The following is a 25,535-nucleotide window of genomic DNA, read 5'->3' on the forward strand; positions in this document are numbered from 1 at the left end:
ATCGATCGGGCCCAAACCTTCCAGCACAATGCCATAGCGATCCACGGTTCCTCAGGTTCCAAAGGATACGACTCCCATCACCGAGTGCCCCAAGGTCCAGCAGTGCGAGTGAATGCAGTGGGAAGGTACTCCCAGTATGAGCGGCCACCCAGGAGTAATGACGCTTCTCGGCGCTCGACACTCGCCCTCCCCAGCTCCCCAGGCACGTCACCGGCTACCAGCTCTTCAGGTTTTGGAATCAACAGTTGCCGACCATCGAGTGCGGGCTCGCATCCTTTATCTTCCAGGGGCGTGGAGGCGAAGTTGGACACCTTGGTAGCAGGCATCTCAGAGACCAACGGGAGATTGGACCAGGTGTGTGAGAGTTTGAGGCACCTTACAGTTGCTCTTATGTCACCACAGCATCGCCGTAGCCCATCCCCTAGGCGACCTGTTCAGTGCTACAGGTGTGGGAAAGAGGGTCATTTTGCTCGGGACTGTGAGGAATCCGAAAGGGATGAGGAAGCAGTCCGCCAGCACGGGGACACCTCGGGCAACAAGCCACATGTTTCATTTAAGGACCAGAATTCGTCTTTAAACGCTGCCGGGTCGGCTCATTCGGTCTAATTCCGACCCAGTGCATAACAGGCCAAGGAGGGGCATCGGAGCAAGATGCTGACCAGATATTGTCTAGAGGTGTGGAAGACATCTCGGCTCACACTGACAGGGGGGACATGGACATTAGCACATCAGACACATACAACCAACAGAGTTTGGTTATGCTAAGTGAGAACTCGTCAAGTGAGGCTCCTTCAGGAATCCAATGCAGGACAAAAGTGGCAATTCGGGACCATGCCACTACTGAACAAACAGGTCTGGATCAGGAAGCAAAGCAAAATTCTCACAGGAAGTGGGGCCCGTTAAGACACAATGTGGAAAGGAGGGCTCAGAAGAAAATAAAGAATGAACTAGCATTTGGTCAGTTCTTGGAAGGCATAGATCCAATTGCTTTCCCTTGGGATCCTGGGGGTGAGATGTGGGAAGAGGGTTGCTCTGTCAAAGGACTCACATTCAAGGAGCAGCGCTTCGGTGCGAGGAATATTGTTAGGACAGAGTAAATTCCTAAGAGTGAAGCTGAAAAGAAAAAAAAAAAAAAAGGAAAGGGAATAGTGTAGTGTATGCAATGTTGAAACAGTTCGTGTATAGTGCAAAGATAATACGGGTAATAATTGTAATAGGACCCATTCATGAAACCAGACTTTTTTACAAAAAAGACATGTTGTATATAGTGAAACGTTTTCCCTCCAACATACCCATTGTTCTATAGGGACGGGAGGAGTGTAGAGGGAACCACATTCAAAGTGCCCGCCAAGGAGACATTTTACAGTATAGGCAGGGCTGTGCCCTGATTGGTGGACGACGACGGCGCACGGCCTACCCGCGCGGCAGCCCGCGCAGGCCGAGTGGGGCAGATTTGAACTGCATGTGACCCAACGCGGACGACGCCTGCCCGGCACCACTGGCACTTAGGATATGTGCCCATAGGACCCCTAAGAGGCATTGATTCCCTCTGTCCTACCCTTCCTGAGGAGCCTAGACTTGCTCCACCTACCCTACCAGCCCTTCCTCTCCCTACGACGACAGTTCCAGGTGAATTACTGTACTATTGTTGTAACACGTGGGTCACCTCTACACCAGTCTTGCTCTTTCTATCTGCTTGTCTTTTCTTTATTTGGACTTCACCTGGCGGGTTCTTGATAACCTACATAACAGTGACCATTTCCACATTCTTGATACCTTTTTTGACGCCCTTCCTTCTCTTTACTTAGGTTTTAGTTTCCCAGGGCTGACTGGAACCTCTTCACCTTGCGTGCTACTCTTTCAGACCTCTCTGATCTGCCTCTCCCCTGAGCCCTCTTCCTCTTTCATGACATTGTTTTTTATGCTGCCCTCTGTTTTGTTCCTCGCTCTACCTCCAGGGGCGTGCGGAAGTGCGTTCCCTGGTGGAATGCAGACTGTGCTCGGGCTGTCCGCTGTAAGCATGAAGCCTGAACGAAACACCATCGCCGTACGACTCCCTTTTCTTTTCTTTTGTTTCGAAGGGCAAGTGCAATGGCCCGTTGAGTCATCCATAAGGCTAAACGTGAGGGTTTGGCGATCTTTCGTTTCCACCATTACGTCAGACACTCCTCTGCCCCTGATCTGGAAGAAAATCCGCAAGATAGCGGGTAAGCTTGTGCCTGGCTGGTGCCTGACACAAGTGTCACGAAGTGTCATAATGTAGCCCGTTCTGGTGCATGAAACAGGTGTCAGGAAGTGTCATAAAGCAGGCCGGGCTGGTGACTAACACAGGTGTCAGGTGTCATAATGAAGCCCGGGCAGGTGCCTGACACCGGTGTCAGGAATTGTCATAAAGCAGGCCGGGTTGGTGCCTGACACCGGTGTCAGGTGTCATAAAGCAGGCCGGGTTGGTGCCTGACACAGGTGTCAGGAGGTGTCATACAGGAGCCCGGGCTGGTGCCTGACACAGGTGTCAGGAGGTGTCATACAGCAGCCCGGGCTGGTGCCTGACACAAGTGTCAGGAGGTGTCATACAGCAGACCGGGCTGGTGCCTGACACAGGTGTCAGGAGGTGTCATACAGCAGCCCGGGCTGGTGCCTGACACAGGTGTCAGGAGGTGTCATACAGGAGCCCGGGCTGGTGCCTGACACAGGTGTCAGGAGGTGTCATACAGCAGCCCGGGCTGGTGCCTGACACAAGTGTCAGGAGGTGTCATACAGCAGACCGGGCTGGTGCCTGACACAGGTGTCAGGAGGTGTCATACAGCAGCCCGGGCTGGTGCCTGACACAAGTGTCAGGAGGTGTCATACAGCAGCCCGGGCTGGTGCCTGACACAGGTGTCAGGTGTCATACAGCAGCCCGGGCTGGTGCCTGACACAGGTGTCATACAGCAGCCCGGGCTGGTGCCTGACACAGGTGTCAGGAGGTGTCATACAGCAGCCCGGGCTGGTGCCTGACACAGGTGTCAGGAGGTGTCATACAGCAGCCCGGGCTGGTGCCTGACACAAGTGTCAGGAGGTGTCATACAGCAGCCCGGGCTGGTGCCTGACACAGGTGTCAGGAGGTGTCATACAGCAGCCCGGGCTGGTGCCTGACACAAGTGTCAGGAGGTGTCATACAGCAGCCCGGGCTGGTGCCTGACACAGGTGTCAGGAGGTGTCATACAGCAGCCCGGGCTGGTGCCTGACACAGGTGTCAGGAGGTGTCATACAGCAGCCCGGGCTGGTGCCTGACACAGGTGTCAGGAGGTGTCATACAGCAGCCCGGGCTGGTGCCTGACACAGGTGTCAGGAGGTGTCATAAAGCAGCCCGGGCTGGTGCCTGACACAGGTGTCAGGAGGTGTCATACAGCAGCCCGGGCTGGTGCCTGACACAGGTGTCAGGAGGTGTCATAAAGCTTGCTGGTTATAATGTGTGTGGTGTTCTCGGGGGCGGCGCCGGCAGAGGACATCAACGTGTGGATGTTTGCCATGGTGGCCGTCGGGAGCGCCTTCCTCGTCTTCGTCGCTATCTCCATGTACCTTCTGTGGTAAGTGTTCCCGTACTCCCTGTAGCTGTGGGCCCCTCCTGTGGTGAGTGTTCCCCTTACTCCCTGTAGCTGTGGGCCCCTCCTGTGGTAAGTGTTCCCCTTACTCCCTGTAGCTGTGGGCCCCTCCTGTGGTAAGTGTTCCCCTTACTCCCTGTAGCTGTGGGCCCCTCCTGTGGTAAGTGTTCCCCTTACTCCCTGTAGCTGTGGGCTTCTCCTGTGGTAAGTGTTCCCCTTACTCCCTGTAGCTGTGGGCTTCTCCTGTGGTAAGTGTTCCCTTACTCCCTGTAGCTGTGGGCCCCTCCTGTGGTGAGTGTCCCCGTACTCCCTGTAGCTGTGGGCCCCTCCTGTGGTGAGTGTTCCCCTTACTCCCTGTAGCTGTGGGCCCCTCCTGTGGTGAGTGTTCCCTTACTCCCTGTAGCTGTGGGTCCCTCCTGTGGTGAGTGTTCCCCTTACTCCTTGTAGCTGTGGGCTTCTCCTGTGGTGAGTGTCCCCTTACTCCCTGTAGCTGTGGGCCCCTCCTGTGGTGAGTGTTCCTTTTACTCCCTGTAGCTGTGGGCCCCTCCTGTGGTGAGTGTTCCCTTACTCCCTGTAGCTGTGGGCCCCTCCTGTGGTGAGTGTTCCCTTACTCCCTGTAGCTGTGGGCCCCTCCTGTGGTAAGTGTTCCCGTACTCCCTGTAGCTGTGGGCCCCTCCTGTGGTGAGTGTTCCCTTACTCCCTGTAGCTGTGGGCCCCTCCTGTGGTGAGTGTTCCTCTTACTCCCTGTAGCTGTGGGCCCCTCCTGTGGTGAGTGTTCCCTTACTCCCTGTAGCTGTGGGCCCCTCCTGTGGTGAGTGTTCCCCTTACTCCCTGTAGCTGTGGGCCCCTCCTGTGGTGAGTGTTCCCTTACTCCCTGTAGCTGTGGGCCCCTCCTGTGGTGAGTGTTCCTCTTACTCCCTGTAGCTGTGGGCCCCTCCTGTGGTAAGTGTTCCTCTTACTCCCTGTAGCTGTGGGCCCCTCCTGTGGTGAGTGTTCCCCTTACTCCCTGTAGCTGTGGGCCCCTCCTGTGGTGAGTGTTCCTCTTACTCCCTGTAGCTGTGGGCCCCTCCTGTGGTAAGTGTTCCCCTTACTCCCTGTAGCTGTGGGCCCCTCCTGTGGTAAGTGTTCCCTTTACTCCCTGTAGCTGTGGGCCCCTCCTGTGGTAAGTGTTCCCCTTACTCCCTGTAGCTGTGGGCCCCTCCTGTGGTGAGTGTCCCCTTACTCCCTGTAGCTGTGGGCCCCTCCTGTGGTGAATGTTCCTCTTACTCCCTGTAGCTGTGGGCCCCTCCTGTGGTGAGTGTCCCCTTACTCCCTGTAGCTGTGGACCCCTCCTGTGGTGAGTGTCCCCTTACTCCCTGTAGCTGTGGGCCCCTCCTGTGGTGAGTGTCCCCTTACTCCCTGTAGCTGTGGGCCCCTCCTGTGGTGAGTGTCCCCTTACTCCCTGTAGCTGTGGACCCCTCCTGTGGTGAGTGTCCCCTTACTCCCTGTAGCTGTGGGCCCCTCCTGTGGTGAGTGTTCCTTTTACTCCCTGTAGCTGTGGGCCCCTCCTGTGGTGAGTGTTCCCTTACTCCCTGTAGCTGTGGGCCCCTCCTGTGGTGACTGTCCCCTTACTCCCTGTAGCTGTGGGCCCCTCCTGTGGTGAGTGTTCCCTTACTCCCTGTAGCTGTGGGCCCATCCTGTGGTGAGTGTTCCCTTACTCCCTGTAGCTGTGGGCCCCACCTGTGGTGAGTGTCCCCTTACTCCCTGTAGCTGTGGGCCCCTCCTGTGGTGAGTGTTCCCTTACTCCCTGTAGCTGTGGGCCCCTCCTGTGGTGAGGGTTCCCTTACTCCCTGTAGCTGTGGGCCCCTCCTGTGGTGAGTGTTCCCTTACTCCCTGTAGCTGTGGGCCCCTCCTGTGGTGAGTGTTCCCTTACTCCCTGTAGCTGTGGGCCCCTCCTGTGGTGAGTGTCCCCTTACTCCCTGTAGCTGTGGGCCCCTCCTGTGGTGAGTGTCCCCTTACTCCCTGTAGCTGTGGGCCCCTCCTGTGGTGAGTGTCCCCTTACTCCCTGTAGCTGTGGGCCCCTCCTGTGGTGAGTGTCCTCTTACTCCCTGTAGCTGTGGGCCCCTCCTGTGGTGAGTGTCCCCTTACTCCCTGTAGCTGTGGGCCCCTCCTGTGGTGAGTGTCCCCTTACTCCCTGTAGCTGTGGGCCCCTCCTGTGGTGAGTGTTCCTCTTACTCCCTGTAGCTGTGGGCCCCTCCTGTGGTGAGTGTTCCTCTTACTCCCTGTAGCTGTGGGCCCCTCCTGTGGTAAGTGGCCCCTTACTCCCTGTAGCTGTGGGCCCCTCCTGTGGTGAGTGTCCCCATACTCCCTGTAGCTGTGGGCCCCTCCTGTGGTGAGTGTTTCCTTACTCCCTGTAGCTGTGGGCCCCTCCTGTGGTGAGTGTTCCCGTACTCCCTGTAGCTGTGGGCCCCTCCTGTGGTAAGTGTCCCCGTACTCCCTGTAGCTGTGGGCCCCTCCTGTGGTAAGTGTCCCCGTACTCCCTGTAGCTGTGGGCCCCTCCTGTGGTGAGTGTCCCCGTACTCCCTGTAGCTGTGGGCCCCTTCCTGTGGTAAGTGTCCCCGTACTCCCTGTAGCTGTGGGCCCCTCCTGTGGTAAGTGTCCCCTTACTCCCTGTAGCTGTGGGCCCCTCCTGTGGTAAGTGTCCCCGTACTCCCTGTAGCTGTGGGCCCCTCCTGTGGTGAGTGTCCCCGTACTCCCTGTAGCTGTGGGCCCCTTCCTGTGGTGAGTGTCCCCGTACTCCCTGTAGCTGTGGGCCCCTCCTGTGGTGAGTGTCCCCTTACTCCCTGTAGCTGTGGGCCCCTCCTGTGGTAAGTATCCCCGTACTCCCTGTAGCTGTGGGCCCCTCCTGTGGTGAGTGTCCCCGTACTCCCTGTAGCTGTGGGCCCCTCCTGTGGTGAGTGTTCCCCTTACTCCCTGTAGCTGTGGGCTTCTCCTGTGGTGAGTGTCCCCTTACTCCCTGTAGCTGTGGGCCCCTCCTGTGGTGAGTGTTCCTTTTACTCCCTGTAGCTGTGGGCCCCTCCTGTGGTGAGTGTTCCCTTACTCCCTGTAGCTGTGGGCCCCTCCTGTGGTGAGTGTTCTCTTACTCCCTGTAGCTGTGGGCCCCTCCTGTGGTAAGTGTTCCCGTACTCCCTGTAGCTGTGGGCCCCTCCTGTGGTGAGTGTTCCCTTACTCCCTGTAGCTGTGGGCCCCTCCTGTGGTGAGTGTTCCTCTTCCTCCCTGTAGCTGTGGGCCCCTCCTGTGGTGAGTGTTCCCTTACTCCCTGTAGCTGTGGGCCCCTCCTGTGGTGAGTGTTCCCCTTACTCCCTGTAGCTGTGGGCCCCTCCTGTGGTGAGTGTTCCCTTACTCCCTGTAGCTGTGGGCCCCTCCTGTGGTGAGTGTTCCTCTTACTCCCTGTAGCTGTGGGCCCCTCCTGTGGTAAGTGTTCCTCTTACTCCCTGTAGCTGTGGGCCCCTCCTGTGGTGAGTGTTCCCCTTACTCCCTGTAGCTGTGGGCCCCTCCTGTGGTGAGTGTTCCTCTTACTCCCTGTAGCTGTGGGCCCCTCCTGTGGTAAGTGTTCCCCTTACTCCCTGTAGCTGTGGGCCCCTCCTGTGGTAAGTGTTCCCCTTACTCCCTGTAGCTGTGGGCCCCTCCTGTGGTAAGTGTTCCCCTTACTCCCTGTAGCTGTGGGCCCCTCCTGTGGTGAGTGTCCCCTTACTCCCTGTAGCTGTGGGCCCCTCCTGTGGTGAGTGTTCCTCTTACTCCCTGTAGCTGTGGGCCCCTCCTGTGGTGAGTGTCCCCTTACTCCCTGTAGCTGTGGACCCCTCCTGTGGTGAGTGTCCCCTTACTCCCTGTAGCTGTGGGCCCCTCCTGTGGTGAGTGTCCCCTTACTCGCTGTAGCTGTGGGCCCCTCCTGTGGTGAGTGTCCCCTTACTCCCTGTAGCTGTGGACCCCTCCTGTGGTGAGTGTCCCCTTACTCCCTGTAGCTGTGGGCCCCTCCTGTGGTGAGTGTTCCTTTTACTCCCTGTAGCTGTGGGCCCCTCCTGTGGTGAGTGTTCCCTTACTCCCTGTAGCTGTGGGCCCCTCCTGTGGTAAGTGTCCCCTTACTCCCTGTAGCTGTGGGCCCCTCCTGTGGTGAGTGTTCCCTTACTCCCTGTAGCTGTGGGCCCATCCTGTGGTGAGTGTTCCCTTACTCCCTGTAGCTGTGGGCCCCACCTGTGGTGAGTGTCCCCTTACTCCCTGTAGCTGTGGGCCCCTCCTGTGGTGAGTGTTCCCTTACTCCCTGTAGCTGTGGGCCCCTCCTGTGGTGAGGGTTCCCTTACTCCCTGTAGCTGTGGGCCCCTCCTGTGGTGAGTGTTCCCTTACTCCCTGTAGCTGTGGGCCCCTCCTGTGGTGAGTGTTCCTTACTCCCTGTAGCTGTGGGCCCCTCCTGTGGTGAGTGTCCCCCTTACTCCCTGTAGCTGTGGGCCCCTCCTGTGGTGAGTGTCCCCTTACTCCCTGTAGCTGTGGGCCCCTCCTGTGGTGAGGTGTCCCCTTACTCCCTGTAGCTGTGGGCCCCTCCTGTGGTGAGTGTCCTCTTACTCCCTGTAGCTGTGGGCCCCTCCTGTGGTGAGTGTCCCCTTACTCCCTGTAGCTGTGGGCCCCTCCTGTGGTGAGTGTCCCCTGTACTCCCTGTAGCTGTGGGCCCCTCCTGTGGTGAGTGTTCCTCTTACTCCCTGTAGCTGTGGGCCCCTCCCTGTGGTGAGTGTTCCTCTTACTCCCTGTAGCTGTGGGCCCCTCCTGTGGTAAGTGGCCCCTTACTCCCTGTAGCTGTGGGCCCCTCCTGTGGTGAGTGTCCCCATACTCCCTGTAGCTGTGGGCCCCTCCTGTGGTGAGTGTTTCCTTACTCCCTGTAGCTGTGGGGCCCTCCTGTGGTGAGTGTTCCCCGTACTCCCTGTAGCTGTGGGCCCCTCCTGTGGTAAGTGTCCCCTTACTCCCTGTAGCTGTGGGCCCCTCCTGTGGTAGTGTCCCCTTACTCCCTGTAGCTGTGGGCCCCTCCTGTGGTGAGTGTCCCCGTACTCCCTGTAGCTGTGGGCCCCTCCTGTGGTGAGTGTCCCCGTACTCCCTGTAGCTGTGGGCCCCTCCTGTGGTAAGTGTCCCCTTACTCCCTGTAGCTGTGGGCCCCTCCTGTGGTGAGTGTCCCCCTTACTCCCTGTAGCTGTGGGCCCCTCCTGTGGTGAGTGTCCCCGTACTCCCTGTAGCTGTGGGCCCCTCCTGTGGTGAGTGTCCCCGTACTCCCTGTAGCTGTGGGCCCCTCCTGTGGTGAGTGTCCCCTTACTCCCTGTAGCTGTGGGCCCCTCCTGTGGTAAGTGTCCCCGTTACTCCCTGTAGCTGTGGGCCCCTCCTGTGGTGAGTGTCCCCTTACTCCCTGTAGCTGTGGGCCCCTCCTGTGGTGAGTGTCCCCGTACTCCCTGTAGCTGTGGGCCCCTCCTGTGGTGAGTGTCCCCTTACTCCCTGTAGCTGTGGGCCCCTCCTGTGGTGAGTGTTCCCCTTACTCCCTGTAGCTGTGGGCCCCTCCTGTGGTGAGTGTTCCCCTTACTCCCTGTAGCTGTGGGCCCCTCCTGTGGTGAGTGTTCCCCTTACTCCCTGTAGCTGTGGGCCCCTCCTGTGGTGAGTGTCCCCGTACTCCCTGTAGCTGTGGGCCCCTCCTGTGGTGAGTGTTCCCCTTACTCCCTGTAGCTGTGGGCCCCTCCTGTGGTGAGTGTTCCCTTACTCCCTGTAGCTGTGGGCCCCTCCTGTGGTGAGTGTTCCCGTACTCCCTGTAGCTGTGGGCCCCTCCTGTGGTGAGTGTTCCCCTTACTCCCTGTAGCTGTGGGCCCCTCCTGTGGTGAGTGTTCCCCTTACTCCCTGTAGCTGTGGGCCCCTCCTGTGGTGAGTGTCCCCTTACTCCCTGTAGCTGTGGGCCCCTCCTGTGGTGAGTGTCCCCGTACTCCCTGTAGCTGTGGGCCCCTCCTGTGGTGAGTGTCCCCGTACTCCCTGTAGCTGTGGGCCCCTCCTGTGGTGAAGTGTCCCCTTACTCCCTGTAGCTGTGGGCCCCTCCTGTGGTGAGTGTTCCCCTTACTCCCTGTAGCTGTGGGCCCCTCCTGTGGTGAGTGTCCCCCTTACTCCCTGTAGCTGTGGGCCCCTCCTGTGGTGAGTGTTCCTCTTACTCCCTGTAGCTGTGGGCCCCTCCTGTGGTGAGTGTTCCCTCTTACTCCCTGTAGCTGTGGGCCCCTCCTGTGGTGAGTGTTCCCCTTACTCCCTGTAGCTGTGGGCCCCTCCTGTGGTGAGTGTCCCCTTACTCCCTGTAGCTGTGGGCCCCTCCTGTGGTGAGTGTTCCCCTTACTCCCTGTAGCTGTGGGCCCCTCCTGTGGTAAGTGTCCCCGTACTCCCTGTAGCTGTGGGCCCCTCCTGTGGTAAGTGTCCCCTTACTCCCTGTAGCTGTGGGCCCCTCCTGTGGTAAGTGTCCCCGTACTCCCTGTAGCTGTGGGCCCCTCCTGTGGTGAGTGTCCCCGTACTCCCTGTAGCTGTGGGCCCCTTCCTGTGGTAAGTGTCCCCGTACTCCCTGTAGCTGTGGGCCCCTCCTGTGGTAAGTGTCCCCTTACTCCCTGTAGCTGTGGGCCCCTCCTGTGGTAAGTGTCCCAGTACTCCCTGTAGCTGTGGGCCCCTCCTGTGGTGAGTGTCCCCGTACTCCCTGTAGCTGTGGGCCCCTTCCTGTGGTGAGTGTCCCCGTACTCCCTGTAGCTGTGGGCCCCTCCTGTGGTGAGTGTCCCCTTACTCCCTGTAGCTGTGGGCCCCTCCTGTGGTAAGTATCCCCGTACTCCCTGTAGCTGTGGGCCCCTCCTGTGGTGAGTGTCCCCGTACTCCCTGTAGCTGTGGGCCCCTCCTGTGGTGAGTGTCCCCGTACTCCCTGTAGCTGTGGGCCCCTCCTGTGGTAAGTGTTCCCTTACTCCCTGTAGCTGTGGGCCCCTCCTGTGGTGAGTGTTCCTCTTACTCCCTGTAGCTGTGGGCCCCTCCTGTGGTGAGTGTTCCCCCCTTACTCCCTGTAGCTGTGGGCCCCTCCTGTGGTGAGTGTTCCTCTTACTCCCTGTAGCTGTGGGCCCCTCCTGTGGTGAGTGTTCCTCTTACTCCCTGTAGCTGTGGGCCCCTCCTGTGGTGAGTGTTCCTCTTACTCCCTGTAGCTGTGGACCCCTCCTGTGGTGAGTGTTCCTCTTACTCCCTGTAGCTGTGGGCCCCTCCTGTGGTGAGTGTTCCCTTACTCCCTGTAGCTGTGGGCCCCCTCCTGTGGTGAGTGTTCCCTTACTCCCTGTAGCTGTGGGCCCCTCCTGTGGTGAGTGTTCCCCTTACTCCCTGTAGCTGTGGGCCCCTCCTGTGGTGAGTCTTCCTCTTACTCCCTGTTGCTGTGGGCCCCTCCTGTGGTGAGTGTTACCCTTACTCCCTGTAGCTGTGGGCTGCTCCTGTGGTAAGTGGCCCCTTACTCCCTGGAGCTGTGGGCCCCTCCTGTGGTGAGTGTCCCCTTACTCCTTGTAGCTGTGGGCCCCTCCTGTGGTGAGTGTCCCCTTACTCCCTGTAGCTGTGGGCCCCTCCTGTGGTGAGTGTCCCCGTACTCCCTGTAGCTGTGGGCCCCTCCTGTGGTGAGTGTCCCCTTACTCCCTGTAGCTGTGGGCCCCTCCTGTGGTGAGTGTCCCCTTACTCCCTGTAGCTGTGGGCCCCTCCTGTACTGAGTGTCCCCTTACTCCCTGTAGCTGTGGGCCCCTCCTGTGGTGAGTGTCCCCTTACTCCCTGTAGCTGTGGGCCCCTCCTGTGGTAAGTGTCCCCGTACTCCCTGTAGCTGTGGGCCCCTCCTGTGGTGAGTGTCCCCGTACTCCCTGTAGCTGTGGGCCCCTTCCTGTGGTAAGTGTCCCCGTACTCCCTGTAGCTCTGGGCCCCTCCTGTGGTAAGTGTCCCCTTACTCCCTGTAGCTGTGGGCCCCTCCTGTGGTAAGTGTCCCCGTACTCCCTGTAGCTGTGGGCCCCTCCTGTGGTGAGTGTCCCCGTACTCCCTGTAGCTGTGGGCCCCTTCCTGTGGTAAGTGTCCCCGTACTCCCTGTAGCTGTGGGCCCCTCCTGTGGTAAGTGTCCCCTTACTCCCTGTAGCTGTGGGCCCCTCCTGTGGTAAGTGTCCCCGTACTCCCTGTAGCTGTGGGCCCCTCCTGTGGTGAGTGTCCCCGTACTCCCTGTAGCTGTGGGCCCCTTCCTGTGGTGAGTGTCCCCGTACTCCCTGTAGCTGTGGGCCCCTCCTGTGGTGAGTGTCCCCTTACTCCCTGTAGCTGTGGGCCCCTCCTGTGGTAAGTATCCCCGTACTCCCTGTAGCTGTGGGCCCCTCCTGTGGTGAGTGTCCCCGTACTCCCTGTAGCTGTGGGCCCCTCCTGTGGTGAGTGTCCCCGTACTCCCTGTAGCTGTGGGCCCCTCCTGTGGTAAGTGTTCCCTTTCTCCCTGTAGCTGTGGGCCCCTCCTGTGGTGAGTGTTCCTCTTACTCCCTGTAGCTGTGGGCCCCTCCTGTGGTGAGTGTTCCCCCTTACTCCCTGTAGCTGTGGGCCCCTCCTGTGGTGAGTGTTCCTCTTACTCCCTGTAGCTGTGGGCCCCTCCTGTGGTGAGTGTTCCTCTTACTCCCTGTAGCTGTGGGCCCCTCCTGTGGTGAGTGTTCCTCTTACTCCCTGTAGCTGTGGACCCCTCCTGTGGTGAGTGTTCCTCTTACTCCCTGTAGCTGTGGGCCCCTCCTGTGGTGAGTGTTCCCTTACTCCCTGTAGCTGTGGGCCCCCTCCTGTGGTGAGTGATCCCTTACTCCCTGTAGCTGTGGGCCCCTCCTGTGGTGAGTGTTCCCCTTACTCCCTGTAGCTGTGGGCCCCTCCTGTGGTGAGTCTTCCTCTTACTCCCTGTTGCTGTGGGCCCCTCCTGTGGTGAGTGTTACCCTTACTCCCTGTAGCTGTGGGCCCCTCCTGTGGTGAGTGTCCCCTTACTCCCTGTAGCTGTGGGCCCCTCCTGTGGTGAGTGTCCCCTTACTCCCTGTAGCTGTGGGCCCTTCCTGTGGTGAGTGTCCCCGTACTCCCTGTAGCTGTGGGCCCCTCCTGTGGTGAGTGTCCCCTTACTCCCTGTAACTGTGGGCCCCTCCTGTGGTGAGTGTCCCCTTACTCCCTGTAGCTGTGGGCCCCTCCTGTACTGAGTGTCCCCTTACTCCCTGTAGCTGTGGGCCCCTCCTGTGGTGAGTGTCCCCTTACTCCCTGTAGCTGTGGGCCCCTCCTGTGGTGAGTGTCCCCTTACTCCCTGTAGCTGTGGGCCCCTCCTGTGGTGAGTGTCCCCGTACTCCCTGTAGCTGTGGACCCCTCCTGTGGTGAGTGTCCCCTTACTCCCTGTAGCTGTGGGCCCCTCCTGTGGTGAGTGTCCCCTTACTCCCTGTAGCTGTTGGCCCCTCCTGTACTGAGTGTCCCCTTACTCCCTGTAGCTGTGGGCCCCTCCTGTGGTGAGTGTCCCCTTACTCCCTGTAGCTGTGGGCCCGTCCTGTGGTGAGTGTCCCCGTATTCCCTGTAGCTGTGGGCCCCTCCTGTGGTGAGTGTCCCCTTACTCCCTGTAGCTGTGGGCCCCTCCTGTGGTGAGTGGCCCCTTACTCCCTGTAGCTGTTGCCACCCTCTTGGGTAAGTGGCCCCTTACTTTCTGTACTTGTTGGCACTCTCTTTGGTAAGTAGTCCCTTACTCCCTGTAGCTGTTGGCCCCCACTTGGGTAAGTGACCCTTTACTTCGTATAGCTGTTGGCACCCTCTTGGGTAAGTGGCCCCTTTCTTCCTGTAGCTGTTGGCACCCTCTTGGGTAAGTGGCCCATTACCTCTTGTAACTGTTGGCACCCATTAACTGAAGAGCTTGCTACCGTTTCCTAAAATGTGAACGAGGTAATTATACAGGATTTATTTTGAATGAAACCATACTGTGTACACTTTGAGGGTGTGCACTGTGAGTCTGGCAATTGTATTCTGCCTTAGGATTCTCTTCGTGGTATTATTTATATGTAAGATTAGACTCACTGATCCATAGTGTTCGCAGGTACTCTTCCTGACATTTTAAAAGATGGGGGTAAGTAAGTAATTATCAAAAGAAGCCACCAAACCGGGAAGGCTATGGAGCACCATCAAATGTGCGAAATAATCAGAGGGCGCTAAATATCACCAAGGAGGCCAATACGAGAACAAAAACGCATAAGGCGAACGATATCAAAAGTATCCAAGTCACCAAGAATTCTATTGAGGGACAGGTGACCGGGAGGTGTCGTCAGAAAGCAAGACACACACTCGTCCTGGAAGTCAGGACATTCAAGAAGGACATGCACGGCCGTAAAAGGGACAATGCAATTAAGACATTGAGCAGCAGGGCGGCGCTCCATCAAGTGACCATGGGTTAAGCGAGTATGGCCAATATGCAACCTCGCTAGAGCCGTTTCCCATCGCCGGTTACGGTGGTAGGAGGACGGCCACGAGGAAATACAACATTTAAGAGTACGTAGATTGTTACCAGTAACAGACGACCAAGAAGCCTGCCAACGGGTAAGGATGGAGGTATGGATAAACGGGTAAAAGTCGGAATATGGAATACCTTTACGAGAGATGGGACAAAAGCAGACAGCTTCCTTGGCGGCAGCATCCACACGCTCATTTAAAGACACACCAATATGGCTGGGAACCCAACAAAACTCAACCGACTTAAATTTACTGTGAACAAGAAACAGCCAATGCTGGATCTCGACCACTACTTGATGAACCGGATTAAAGGACCCGAGAGCCATGATGGCACTACGAGAGTCAACAACAACTATAAAGGAAGACTGAAAACGAGAAAGCAGGAGACGAAGAGCATAGAGAATAGCATAAAGCTCCGCTGTGAAGATGCTATTCTCCGGAGGTAAGTGACACATATAAGTGCGATCAGGAAAAACAACAGAGGAGCCAACACCGTCCGCAGAATTAGACCCATCGGTGAAGACCGAAACGGAGCGGGAGTGAGAAGAAAAGTGCTCAAGGAAAAGGCGTTTTAGAACCATAGGAGGGGTAAAAGCTTTAATGATGCGGGTCAAGGATGAACAAAACAGCGGAAGGGGGAATCTCCACGGGGACAAAGAAGGAACAACATGAGGAGAAACATCAGAAATACGATCGGAAAGAGAATCCTGTAAGCGACATAACCGGACAGAAAGAGGGAGGTGGTGAAGAGGAAGAGGAACCGCAGGAGGGTTAAAAGTTAAAGCACGACAGAGGCGAGAGGAAGGATGTTGTAAGGACTGCGCAAGATAGCGAAGACAGTAGCGATCACGGCGGTCTCGGAGAGACAGGAAGCAAGTGTCAACATACAAGCTAAGGACGGGAGTCGAACGAAAGGCACCAGAACTGAGGCACAACCCAGTATGGTGCAAAGCATCAGGACGGCGAAGAGTAGAAGGAGAAGCAGAAAAGTAAGCAGGGCAACCATAATCGAGCTAAGACAGGACGAGAGAGGAATGTAAAGCAAGGAGAGTGCGCCTATCTGCCCCCCAAGAAAAGTGGGACAATACCCGAATGAGGGTAAGGGCTTTAGAGCACTCAACACGGAGGTAACAGATATGGGGAGACCAAGACAATTAAGTGTCAAGGAATAAGCCCAAAAGATTCGCGGAGTCTTTGTTCTCAAGGGGATGACCATAAAGTGACAGAAGGACGAAGAACGACCAATTTCCGAGTAAATGTCATGGCACATGTCTTAATAGTAGAGAACTTGAAGCCATGATCGGTAGCCCAAGACGACACGGCATCAATCGCAAAATGAAGCCGGCGTTGAAGGAGAGGCGAATGATCACCATGACAGCAAAGGGTAAGATCATCGACATAGAGAGCGGAGAAGACACCTGAAGGAAGAGAGGAAAGAAGACCATTGAGGGCAACCAGAAAAAGTGTAGTGCTCAGAACACTACCCTGGGGCACACCTTCGTATTGCTGAAAAGAGGCAGAGAGAGCGGTACCAAGTCGCACCCGAAAGGAACGACGAGAGAGGAAGCTGCGGAGAAAGAGAGGGAGATGACCACGAAGACCAAAAGAATGAAGTTGAGATGGAATATGATATCGCCAAGTGGTGTCGTAAGCCTTTTCCAGGTCAAAAAGGATGGCAACAACGGAGATCTTTGCAGCAAAAGCAGTACGAATAAAGACCTCCAAGTTCACCAGGACATCTGTCGTGCTGCGGCACTTGCGGACATCAAATTGTGAAGGGGAGAGGAGGTGATGGTGTTCCAGGAACCACATCAGACGAATGTTAACCATACGTTCAAAGAGTTTGCAGACACAACATGTGAGGGCAATAGGGCGAATGTCCTTAGGGGATGTTCCCAGAGACCCTGGTTTGCGAACAGGGAAAACAACGGCATAGAGTCAGTCCTCAGGGGACTGACGGCGACTCCCAGATCTGATTATACAGACTCAGTAAATACCGAGACGTGCACGGAGGGAAATGGCCAAGCATCTCATAATGAATACCATCGGAGCCCGCCGCCGTAGAACCGCAGAGGGCCAGGGCAGAACGAAGTTCAGAGAGAGAGAAGGGATCGTTATAGGGAAGTCGAAAACGAGTGCAGGAATCTAAAGGACGAGACTCAAGGACTGGTTTACGAAGAAGGAAATATTGGGAAAGATGAAAACCAAAGCTAACAGAAGAAAATTGGGAACCCAGTTCGCTAGCGACCTACAACGGGCCCGCCACACGAGTTCCATGGAGGTGAAGGACCAGTGAAACATCGGGAACGAACCTATCCGCTATCTTGCGGATACGCTTCCAGATCTGTGGCAGAGGAGTTTCGGACGTAATGGTGGAGATATAAGATGCCCAACATTCACGTTTAGCCATACGGAAGACCCTACGGGCCACCTCACTCAACTTCCGAAAGAAAAGAAAAGAATTGGCAGTCTGCCGACCGCGGTGTCTCTTCCAGGCTGCACGCTTACAGCGGACAGCCCGAGCACAGTCTACATTCCACCAGGGAATGTAGACAGAGGAAGAGAAGAAGAGAGCTCTTCTTCCAAGAGAGGAAGAGCGAGGAATAGAGCGGAGGGCAGCGTCGAAGACAGTGTCATGAAAAAGGAGGAGAGAGCGAGGGAGAGGCAGAAGGGAGAGATCAGAGAGTGTAGCACTGAGACTAAGGAGGTTCCAGTCCGCTTTCGCGAACTGTCACCTAGGGAAGGGTAGGGGAGGGCGAAAAGAGAAAAAGGTGACAAGAATGGGTAAATGGTCATTGCCATGGAAGTCATCAAAAACCTGCCACATGAAATCTAAGTAAAGAGAAGACGAGCAAAGAGAAAGATCAAGACAGGAAAGGGTGCGAGTCCGTGAATCCAAATGCGTGGGCTCACCAGAAATCAGACGAGACAGGGAAGAAGAGAGGATAAACGGCTCAAGAAGGCGACCCCGGGTGTTCGTCAGAACATCACCCCAAAGGAAATGACGACAATTGAAATCACCCAGCAGGAGCACAGGCTCCGGCAAGGAATCCAGTAAGTGTTTCTGATCAGGAAGAGAAAGCGGAACACTCAGGGGGAGATAAATGGAACAAACAGTGTACAATTTCCCAACAATGATACGAGCAGCAGAACAATGGAGAGGTGAAGGAAAAAGTTAGGAGACAAAGGGAACATCAGAGCGAATCAAGAGAGCAGAAGAGTTATGAGCCCCAGGAACAACTGGGCGGGGTGGGGGGGGGGGGGGGGAAGAGAAAGGAATAACCACAACAGCGACCAGGACGAGCACCAAGCATCGGCTCCTAGAGACAGACACAAAGGGGTGAAAATCACGAAATCAGAAGTTGGAGTTCAAGGAAATTGGCGTAATAACCCCGAACGTTCCATTGAAGAATAGACATCGCCAAGAAGAGAAAGGACAACAACTGAGAACAAGGAAAAAACAAAGGCGAAAGAGCAGCATAGCACGTTAAAGAAGATCAGGTTCGGGATCAGGGTCAGCAAAGTCAGAGGGCATGGGTAAACTGAGCAAAGATGGAAGGAAGGAAGCGGGAGAACAGACCAGAGGTGGACAGGCGGGGTCCAGAGGAGGAGGAGGAGGCAACCAAGAGGAGTAGTCAAGGACAGCAGCAGGAAGAGGGGGAATAGAAAGAGGGGAGCGTACCTCAGCAAGAGCAGCAACCGAGAGGGATGCGGGGGCCAAAGAAACTTCCATAGCAGGAACAGGGGGCACAACCACTGAAATGGAAGGGGAAGGGGCGATAGAGTCAGAAGTAGGGGCCGAGGAAGAAAGCAAAGCCTTCTTACCCGCTGGGGAAGAGGAATGAGAGGAGCCAGGCTTACGCTTCTGACTTAGAGACAGGTGTCCCAGCAACTACGTACTGGGCAACAGATTCCAGCGTCTCAACAGGAGAAGCTGAACGAGAGCACACACGACGGCCGGTAGGAGAGCGATGGACATCAGCCTGCACTGACAGGCGGCGGGGAGACTCAATAGATGGAGGGGGAAGGATGATCGGAGGGAGACGAGGAAGAAGACATAGGAGACATGACAGACCAGGCAGAAAGAAGGGGAATCCCAGACAGAGGACCAGGAGGGGACCCTTCTGGACATAACTCAAAGGAACAGAGGAGGGGGCAGTGGGTGTATCATAGTCCAAGGCCCGGAAACGGTTGTGGGTCTGAGGAAGGTGGGAAGGACCAGGAGAGGTAGAGGTAACACACGAGCATAAGGCGGGAGCCGGCGAATCTGGCGCCTCGCCTCAGGAAAAGATAAACGCTCCCGGTGCTTCAAGTTGAGGATGGCTGCCTCAAGCTTGTAATGGATACAGGCACGGGAGAAGGTGAGGCCCAACTGTGGTGGGCCTCACCGCAGTTGAGGCAACGAGCCTGGGGAGAAGTGCACTCCGACTTAGTGACCTTCGCCCCCACACAAAGGACAGAGAGAGACTGTCCCAGAGCAGCGGAGGGCACCATGCCCAAACCTCCAGCACTTGTTACAAAGTCTAGAAGGAATGTACTCCTGGACAGAGCACCTGGCACCAGCAAGAATGACAGAGGATGGAAGGGTCCTACCATCAAAGGTAATCTTCACAACCCGAAGGGGTTGACGGCGACGACCACGAGGGGGATGATTAAACGAGTCGACCTGGAGGACAGAATGGCCTTGGGCATCAAGGATATGCAGAATATCAAGGTGGCAGTCCTGCAGATTCCGAACACCGGTCGCAACACGGGGCGGGAGGAAAATAGTGCCAACACTGGCATTTAACCGAGTGTTCTTTGAGACCCGAACAGGGATCTTGCCAAGGCAGGATAAGGCAGCCAAGCGGGAAGCTGCATCCTGAGAAGGAGTAGCAACGACACGTGCACCGAGACGAGTGGGTTTTGAAGGTAACAGAGTCATCCACGGAATCAACAAGATGCTGATGGTGGGAGAAATCATCAGGAGGCGCAGAATCAAGAAGGAGGAGATCAAAGTATTTGGCCCATGAAACTGGACAAAACAAGGCCTGATATGCATCAGTACGGGAAGGAATCGAGCGAGTGCGGCCGTGGCACGGACGGCGTTGAGAACCCCCGGAGAGAGTGGGGTTAAAAGGTGCAGTAGTCACAACGAGAGATTTAGCCGCACTAGGGGACGAAGTGGTCACCACTGGGGGCTTGAGGCTCGTCCCAACCACAAAGGAGGGAGGGGAGCTGGGGGAAGAAATCAGGATGGTCAAAGGAGGAGCAAGATCGAGGCCCAACGCAGCGGGGGCTACAGAGCCCAGTCTTCCAATACAGGCCGATTCGGGGGCTTGGTCGCCCACCCCACGAGCCTGATAGGGTACAACAGTAACATTCATCGACATACAGACGAAGAGAGACCAGTTCACCCACGAATGTGCCCCCATACGCACCATGGAGCCACAATTAGAGGCAGGACACCCAGCAGGAAGCTATCGCCGATCGTGCCGGGGCCCCCTAGGGGTGCGTCGTGAGTATACGCCCCACAAACGTCACCTTATGAACCATCAGTCCTTCGCGATCGGGTTCAGCGATGAAAGGGGGGATTGACAATAAAAGGTTTCCCTCGCTCGAGACGTTGGGTACTACAGTTATACGGGTGCAAGAGTATGCCTCCTCCAGCACCCGGGCGTCAAAATAGAAGTCCAAAGGGGATAACCAAAACAAGCAAAAGGTCGGCAGGAAACGACCTGGTGCTTGGTGCTTGCCGATGCTTGGTGCTTGTCCTGGTCGTTTTCGTGGCTATTTCTTTCTCTCCCCCCCACCCCCCCCAGCCGTTGCTGGGGCTTCTAATTCTTCTGCTCTCTTGATTCGTGCTGATGTTCCCTTTGTTCCTTTACTTTTTCCTTCGCCTCTCCATTGTTCTGCTGCTCGTATCTTTGTGGGGAACTGGTACACAGTTTGTTCCATTTATCTCCCCCCGAGTGTCCCGCTTTCTCTTCCTGATTTGAAACACCTCTTGGACTCCTTGCCGGATCCTGTGCTCCTGCTGGGTGACTTCAATTGTCGTCATTCTCTTTGGGGTGACGTTCTGACGAATACCCGGGGTCGCCTTCTTGAACCGTTTCTCCTCTCTTCTTCCCTGTCTCTTCTGAATTCTGGTGAGCCCACTCATTTGGACTCTCGGACTCGCACCCTTTCTTGTCTTGATCTTTCTCTCTGCTCTTCTTCTCTTTACTTAGATTTCACGTGGCAGGTTCTTGATGACCTCCATGGAAGTGATCATTTCCCCATCCTTGTTTACTTTTTCTCTTTTCGCCCTTCCCTCTCTTTCCCTAGGTGGCAGTTTGCTAAGGCGGACTGGACCCTATTTACCCTCAGTGCCTCTCTCACTCACTCTCCTCCTTTTTCATGACACTGTCTTCAACGCTGCCCCCCCGCTCTATTCCTCGCTCTTCCTCTCGGGGTCCACGTAAGTGTGTTCCCTGGTGGAATGCGGACTGTGCTCGGGCTGTCCGCTGTAAGCATGCAGCCTGGAAGAGGCTCCGCCATAGGCAGATGACTGATTCTTTTCTTTTCTTTCAGAAAGCGAGTGCGGTGGCCCGTAGGGCCATCCGTACGGCTAAACGTGAATGTTGGGCATCTTATGTCTCAACAATTTCTTCCGAAACTCCTCTGCCCCAGATCTGGAAGCGTATCCGCAAGATAGCGGGTAAGTTCCTTCCCGATGTTTCACCGGTCCTTCACCTCCATGATACTCTTGTGGCGGACCCGTTGCAGGTCGCTTCCATACTGAGATCCCACATTTCTTCTGTTAGCTCTGGTCTTCATCTTCCCCAATCTTTCCTTCTTCGTAAACCTGTCCTTTAGTCTCGTCCTTTAGATTTCTGCACTCGTTTTCGGCTTCCCTATAATGATCCCTTCTCTCTCTCTGAACTTCGTTCTGCCCTGGCCCTCTGCGGTTCTACGGCGGCGGGCTCCGATGGTATTCATTATGAGATGCTTCGCCATCTCCCTCCGTGCACGTCTCAGTATTTACTGAGTCTGTATAATCGGATCTGGGAGTCGTTGTCAGTCCCTGAGGACTGGCTCGATGCCGTTGTTTTCCCTGTTCGCAAACCGGGGTCTCTGGGTACTTCCCCTAAGGACTTTCGCCCTATTGCCCTCACAAGTTGTGTCTGCAAACTCTTTGAACGTATGGTTAACGTTCGTCTGATGTGGTTCCTGAAACACCATCACCTCCTCTCCAATTCTCAATTTGGTTTCCGCAAGTGCCGCAGCACGACAGATGTCCTGGTGAACTTGGAGGTCTTTATTCGTACTGCTTTTGCTGCGAAGACCTCCGTTGTTACCGTCCTTTTTGACCTGGAAAAGGCTTACGACACCACTTGGCGATATCATATTCTATCTCAACTTCATTCTTTTGGCCTTCGTGGTCATCTCCCTCTTTTTCTCTGCAGCTTCCTCTCTCGTCGTTCCTTTTGGGTGTGCCTTGGTACCGCTCTCTCAGCCTCTTTTCAGCAATACGAAGGTGTGCCCCAGGCTAGTGTTCTGAGCACTACTCTTTTTCTGGTTGCCCTCAATGGTCTTCTTTCCTCTCTTCCTTCAGGTGTCTTCTCCGCTCTCAATGTCGATGATCTTACCCTTTGCTGTCAGGGTGGTGATTCGCCTCTCCTTCAGCGCCGGCTTCAACTTGCAATTGATGCCGTGTCGTCTTGGGCCACCGATCATGGCTTCAGGTTCTCTACTTCTAAGACTTGTCCCTTGACTTTTACGCGGAAACGGGTCGTTCTTTGTCCCTCTTTGTCACTTTATGGTCATCCCGTTGAGTACAAAGATTCCGCGAAGCTTTTGGGGTTATTCCTTGACACTCATTTGTCTTGGTCTCCCCATATCTCTTATATCCGTGTTGAATGCTCTACGGCCCTTACCCTCCTTCGGGTCTTGTCCCATACGTCTTGGGGGGCAGATAGGTGCACTCTCCTTGCTTTACATTCCTCTCTCGTCCTGTCTAAGCTCGATTATGGTTGCCCTGCTTACTCGTCTGCTTCTCCTTCTACTCTTCGCCGTCTTGATGCTTTGCACCATACTGGGTTGCGCCTTAGTTCTTGTGCCTTTCGTTCGACTCCCGTCCTTAGCTTGTATGTTGACACTGGCTTCCTGTCGCTCCGAGACCGCCGTGATCGCTACTGTCTTCGCTATCTTGCGCGGTCCTTACAACATCCTTCCTCTCGCCTCTGTCGTGCTTTAACTTTTACCCCTCCTGCGGTTCCTGTTCCTCTTCACCACCTCCCTCTTTCTGTTCGGTTATCTCGCCTACAGGACTCTCTTTCCGTTCGTATTTCTAATGTTTCTCCTCGTGTTGTTCCTTCTTTGCCCCCGTGGAGAGAGTCCCTCTTCTGCGGTTTTGTACATCCTCGACCCGTATCACTAAAGCTTTCACCCCTCCTACGGTTCTAAAACGCCTTTTCCTTGAGCACTTTTCTTCTCACTCCCGCTCCATTTCTGTCTTCACCGATGGGTCTAAGTCTACGGACGGTGTTGGCTACTCTGTTGTTTTTCCTGATCGCACTTATATGTGTCGCTTACCTCCGGAGACTAGCATCTTTACAGCGGAACATTATGCTATTCTCTATACTCTTCGTCTCCTGCTTTCTCGTTGTCAGTCTTCTTTTGTAGTTGTTGTTGACTATCGTAGTGCCCTCATGGCTCTCGGGTCCTATAATCCGGTTCATCCAGTAGTTGTCGAGGTCCAGCATTGGCTGTTTCTTATTCACAGTAAATTTAAGTCGGTTGAGTTTTGTTGGGTTCCCAGCCATATTGGTGTGTCTTTAAATGAGCGTGCGGATGCTGCTGCCAAGGAAGCTGTCTGCTCTTGTCCCATCTCTCGTAAAGGTATTCCGTATTCCGACTTTTACCTGGTTATGCATTCCTCCGTCCTTACCCGTTGGCAGGCTTCTTGGTTGTCTGTTACTGGTAACAAACTACGTACTCTTAAATGTTGTGTTTCCTCGTGGCCGTCCTCCTTCCATCGTAACCGGCGGTGGAAAACAGCTCTGGCGAGGTTGCATATTGGCCATACTCGCTTAACCCATGGTCACTTGATGGAGCGCCGCCCTGCTCCTTATTGTCCTAGTTGCATTGTCCCTCTTACGGTCGTGCATGTCCTTCTTGAATGTCCTGACTTCCAGGACAAGCGTGTGTCTTGCTTTCCGACCCCCCCCCCCCTCGCGGTCACCTGTCCCTCAATAGAATTCTTGGTGACTCTGATACTTTTGATATCGTTCGCCTTATGCGTTTTTGTTCTCGTATTGGCATCCTTGGGGATATTTAGTGCCCTCTGATTATTTTGCGCATTTGATGGTGCTACATAGCCTTCCCGGTTTGGTGCCTTCCTTTGATAATTACTTACTTACTTACCTTGGTCCAAGTATTTTCTAACTAGGAGTTTCAAGGGCCAGTTCCGATACGAATTTGTACTGAATTACATCCCAAGCTGGGACTTAAAATTTCTTTAATTTATCATATCTGATTTTTTTTTACATAATGGGAATAACAGCACTCTTTAAATTACTCTCTTCTTCTGCTTCAAACATTTTTGTACATAGTGGTAGACTGCATAATATTTTCATTGTGAATAATGTAGTAAAGTCTTCACTTCTACTTGGTGTTAATTATACCTTGCTTGGCCTCATCCTTCAAGTGATCAAACTATATCTCTGTCTTGATTTTAGTTCCTATATCTCACAGTCGGCGGCGGAGGAGAATGGATACACAATAACAGGTTTGACATTACATAATTATGAAAGACAAGGTGAGGTCTTAGTCAGTGTGGGCTGGACAGTTGGTGTGGTGCGAGGTGGCAGTTCTGACTTGGTCTTGTGGTTGGTGGGACAAGCAGGATTGTGAGTTGGTGGTTGATGGCAGGATGAGTGAGAGGCACGTAGTGGTTCACCAATATATGATCTTCTGTGATCGTTGTATCTGTCGATTATATCGGTGATGCTGGTCACAATGTTCCTATTTATGGTCTTGTTTGTTGTGCGCTGTCGGGCCCTTGAAGGAGATGGTGTCTAGTCTATTTATTGAGATCGTTGGGGCAGTCACTCCCAATGTTGGCATGTAAGGCCATAGAGCGAGTATCGTTTGTTTAAAGGCATTCCGCGTGATATGTAAAGAGTTCTTAATGAAAAGTTTGCGGTGTTCTTACTCTAATACTATATGGTGGGCGGTCTCTTCTGGTTAGTGTTTGTATTGATCAAGTATCCCTCATTTATATCTTTAAGAACTCTTTCCCCAGTCTTATGAGCCGTTGGAAATAAATTCAAGCAAGTGTTTTATTGGTGGGTGAGGGTCCTTAATGAGTAGCATTGCCTCTCCATCAATAATCCAACCTTCTAACCCAGGTGGGGGTGGGGACCCAATGAACCCACCTATCCTATCAAGTCTTTCGCATAGAAACCGGAAATATTTGTAAACCATTACTTTTCATAGTATGTTTCATATGTGACTAATGAGCAAACGCGACCTATTGGTTGAGAGGTCGCGTTGGAGAAGTGGCGAGGCATTTTCCTTTGAATAAGATCTTCCACAATATCGTCAGAGAATTGGGAGGTCAGCAAAGACTTTAAAATGATAAATGGTTAACAACAAAGGGCAGGCATATATTTAACTATTTCCAGGCCTGCTGTGAAGAAAGTTACATAGCACTTTGTGTTACATATTTTCTTGGAACCAACCTGCCTCCTTTTCCATCCTGTTGTCGAGAGGGAGCTTGGTGGACGGCTGCCAGGGTGTGATGCTCCATGGGACAATCCTGTCCTTTTGAAGCTTTATGTTCCTCCTGCCATCTTCACTCATTGTGATGAAAGTCTTTTCATCTTCTATATGTTTCCTTTTTTCTCCCCCTTTTCTCCTTTCTATTGTCATTTCCCGCCGATTTTTTTTTTATTATTCTTTCGGACATCATCTGTTTTGACGCCCGGGTGTTTGGGAAGATGCACACTCGCAGCCATAGAATTGTGGTACTCGACATTGCAAGCGAGGGGGCATTTTCAGTGTCAATCCTCGCCCTAGTTACTGAACCCGATCTCAACTAACAGACGGTTCTTGAGGTGGCGATTGTTAGGCGTATACTCACAATGAACCCCTGGGGGCCCAGTCTGGTCGGGTGTCATATCTAATTGTGGCTCTGTGATGGGTATGGGGGCTTATTCGAGAATGAAAGTGATACCCGCTTGTTATGACAATGGTTGACCCTCATTTCACTTCCCCAGACTCGTGGGGTGTGCGCCCAAGCCCAGTTAGACTGTATTGGAAGACCGGGCTTTGTTACCCCTGCTACATTGGGCCTTGACCATTCTTATGGCCAGCTTGACCCAATAACTTGGTTCTTTCTGTTAACATGCCTTGTAGCCTCTTTATCTATGATCCTACCCAAAGTCAATGGCAAGTTCTCAAGAAGTGGCA

General features: G+C 54.6%; 1 protein-coding gene across 1 annotated transcript in view; it reads left to right on the forward strand.

Moving 5' to 3' along the window:
• LOC123767774 (thrombospondin type-1 domain-containing protein 7B) overlaps positions 1-25,535 on the forward strand; it is a 65,997-nt gene that overhangs the window by 27,983 nt on the left and 12,479 nt on the right. The window contains exon 4 of the mRNA XM_069310731.1: positions 3,485-3,569. Within this exon, the coding sequence (XP_069166832.1) occupies positions 3,485-3,569 (85 nt within the window). The remainder of the gene's footprint in view (positions 1-3,484; positions 3,570-25,535) is intronic.

Source organism: Procambarus clarkii, chromosome 67 (genome assembly GCF_040958095.1).
Source record: "Procambarus clarkii isolate CNS0578487 chromosome 67, FALCON_Pclarkii_2.0, whole genome shotgun sequence".
In the NCBI taxonomy this organism is placed as follows: Eukaryota; Metazoa; Arthropoda; class Malacostraca; order Decapoda; family Cambaridae; genus Procambarus; species Procambarus clarkii.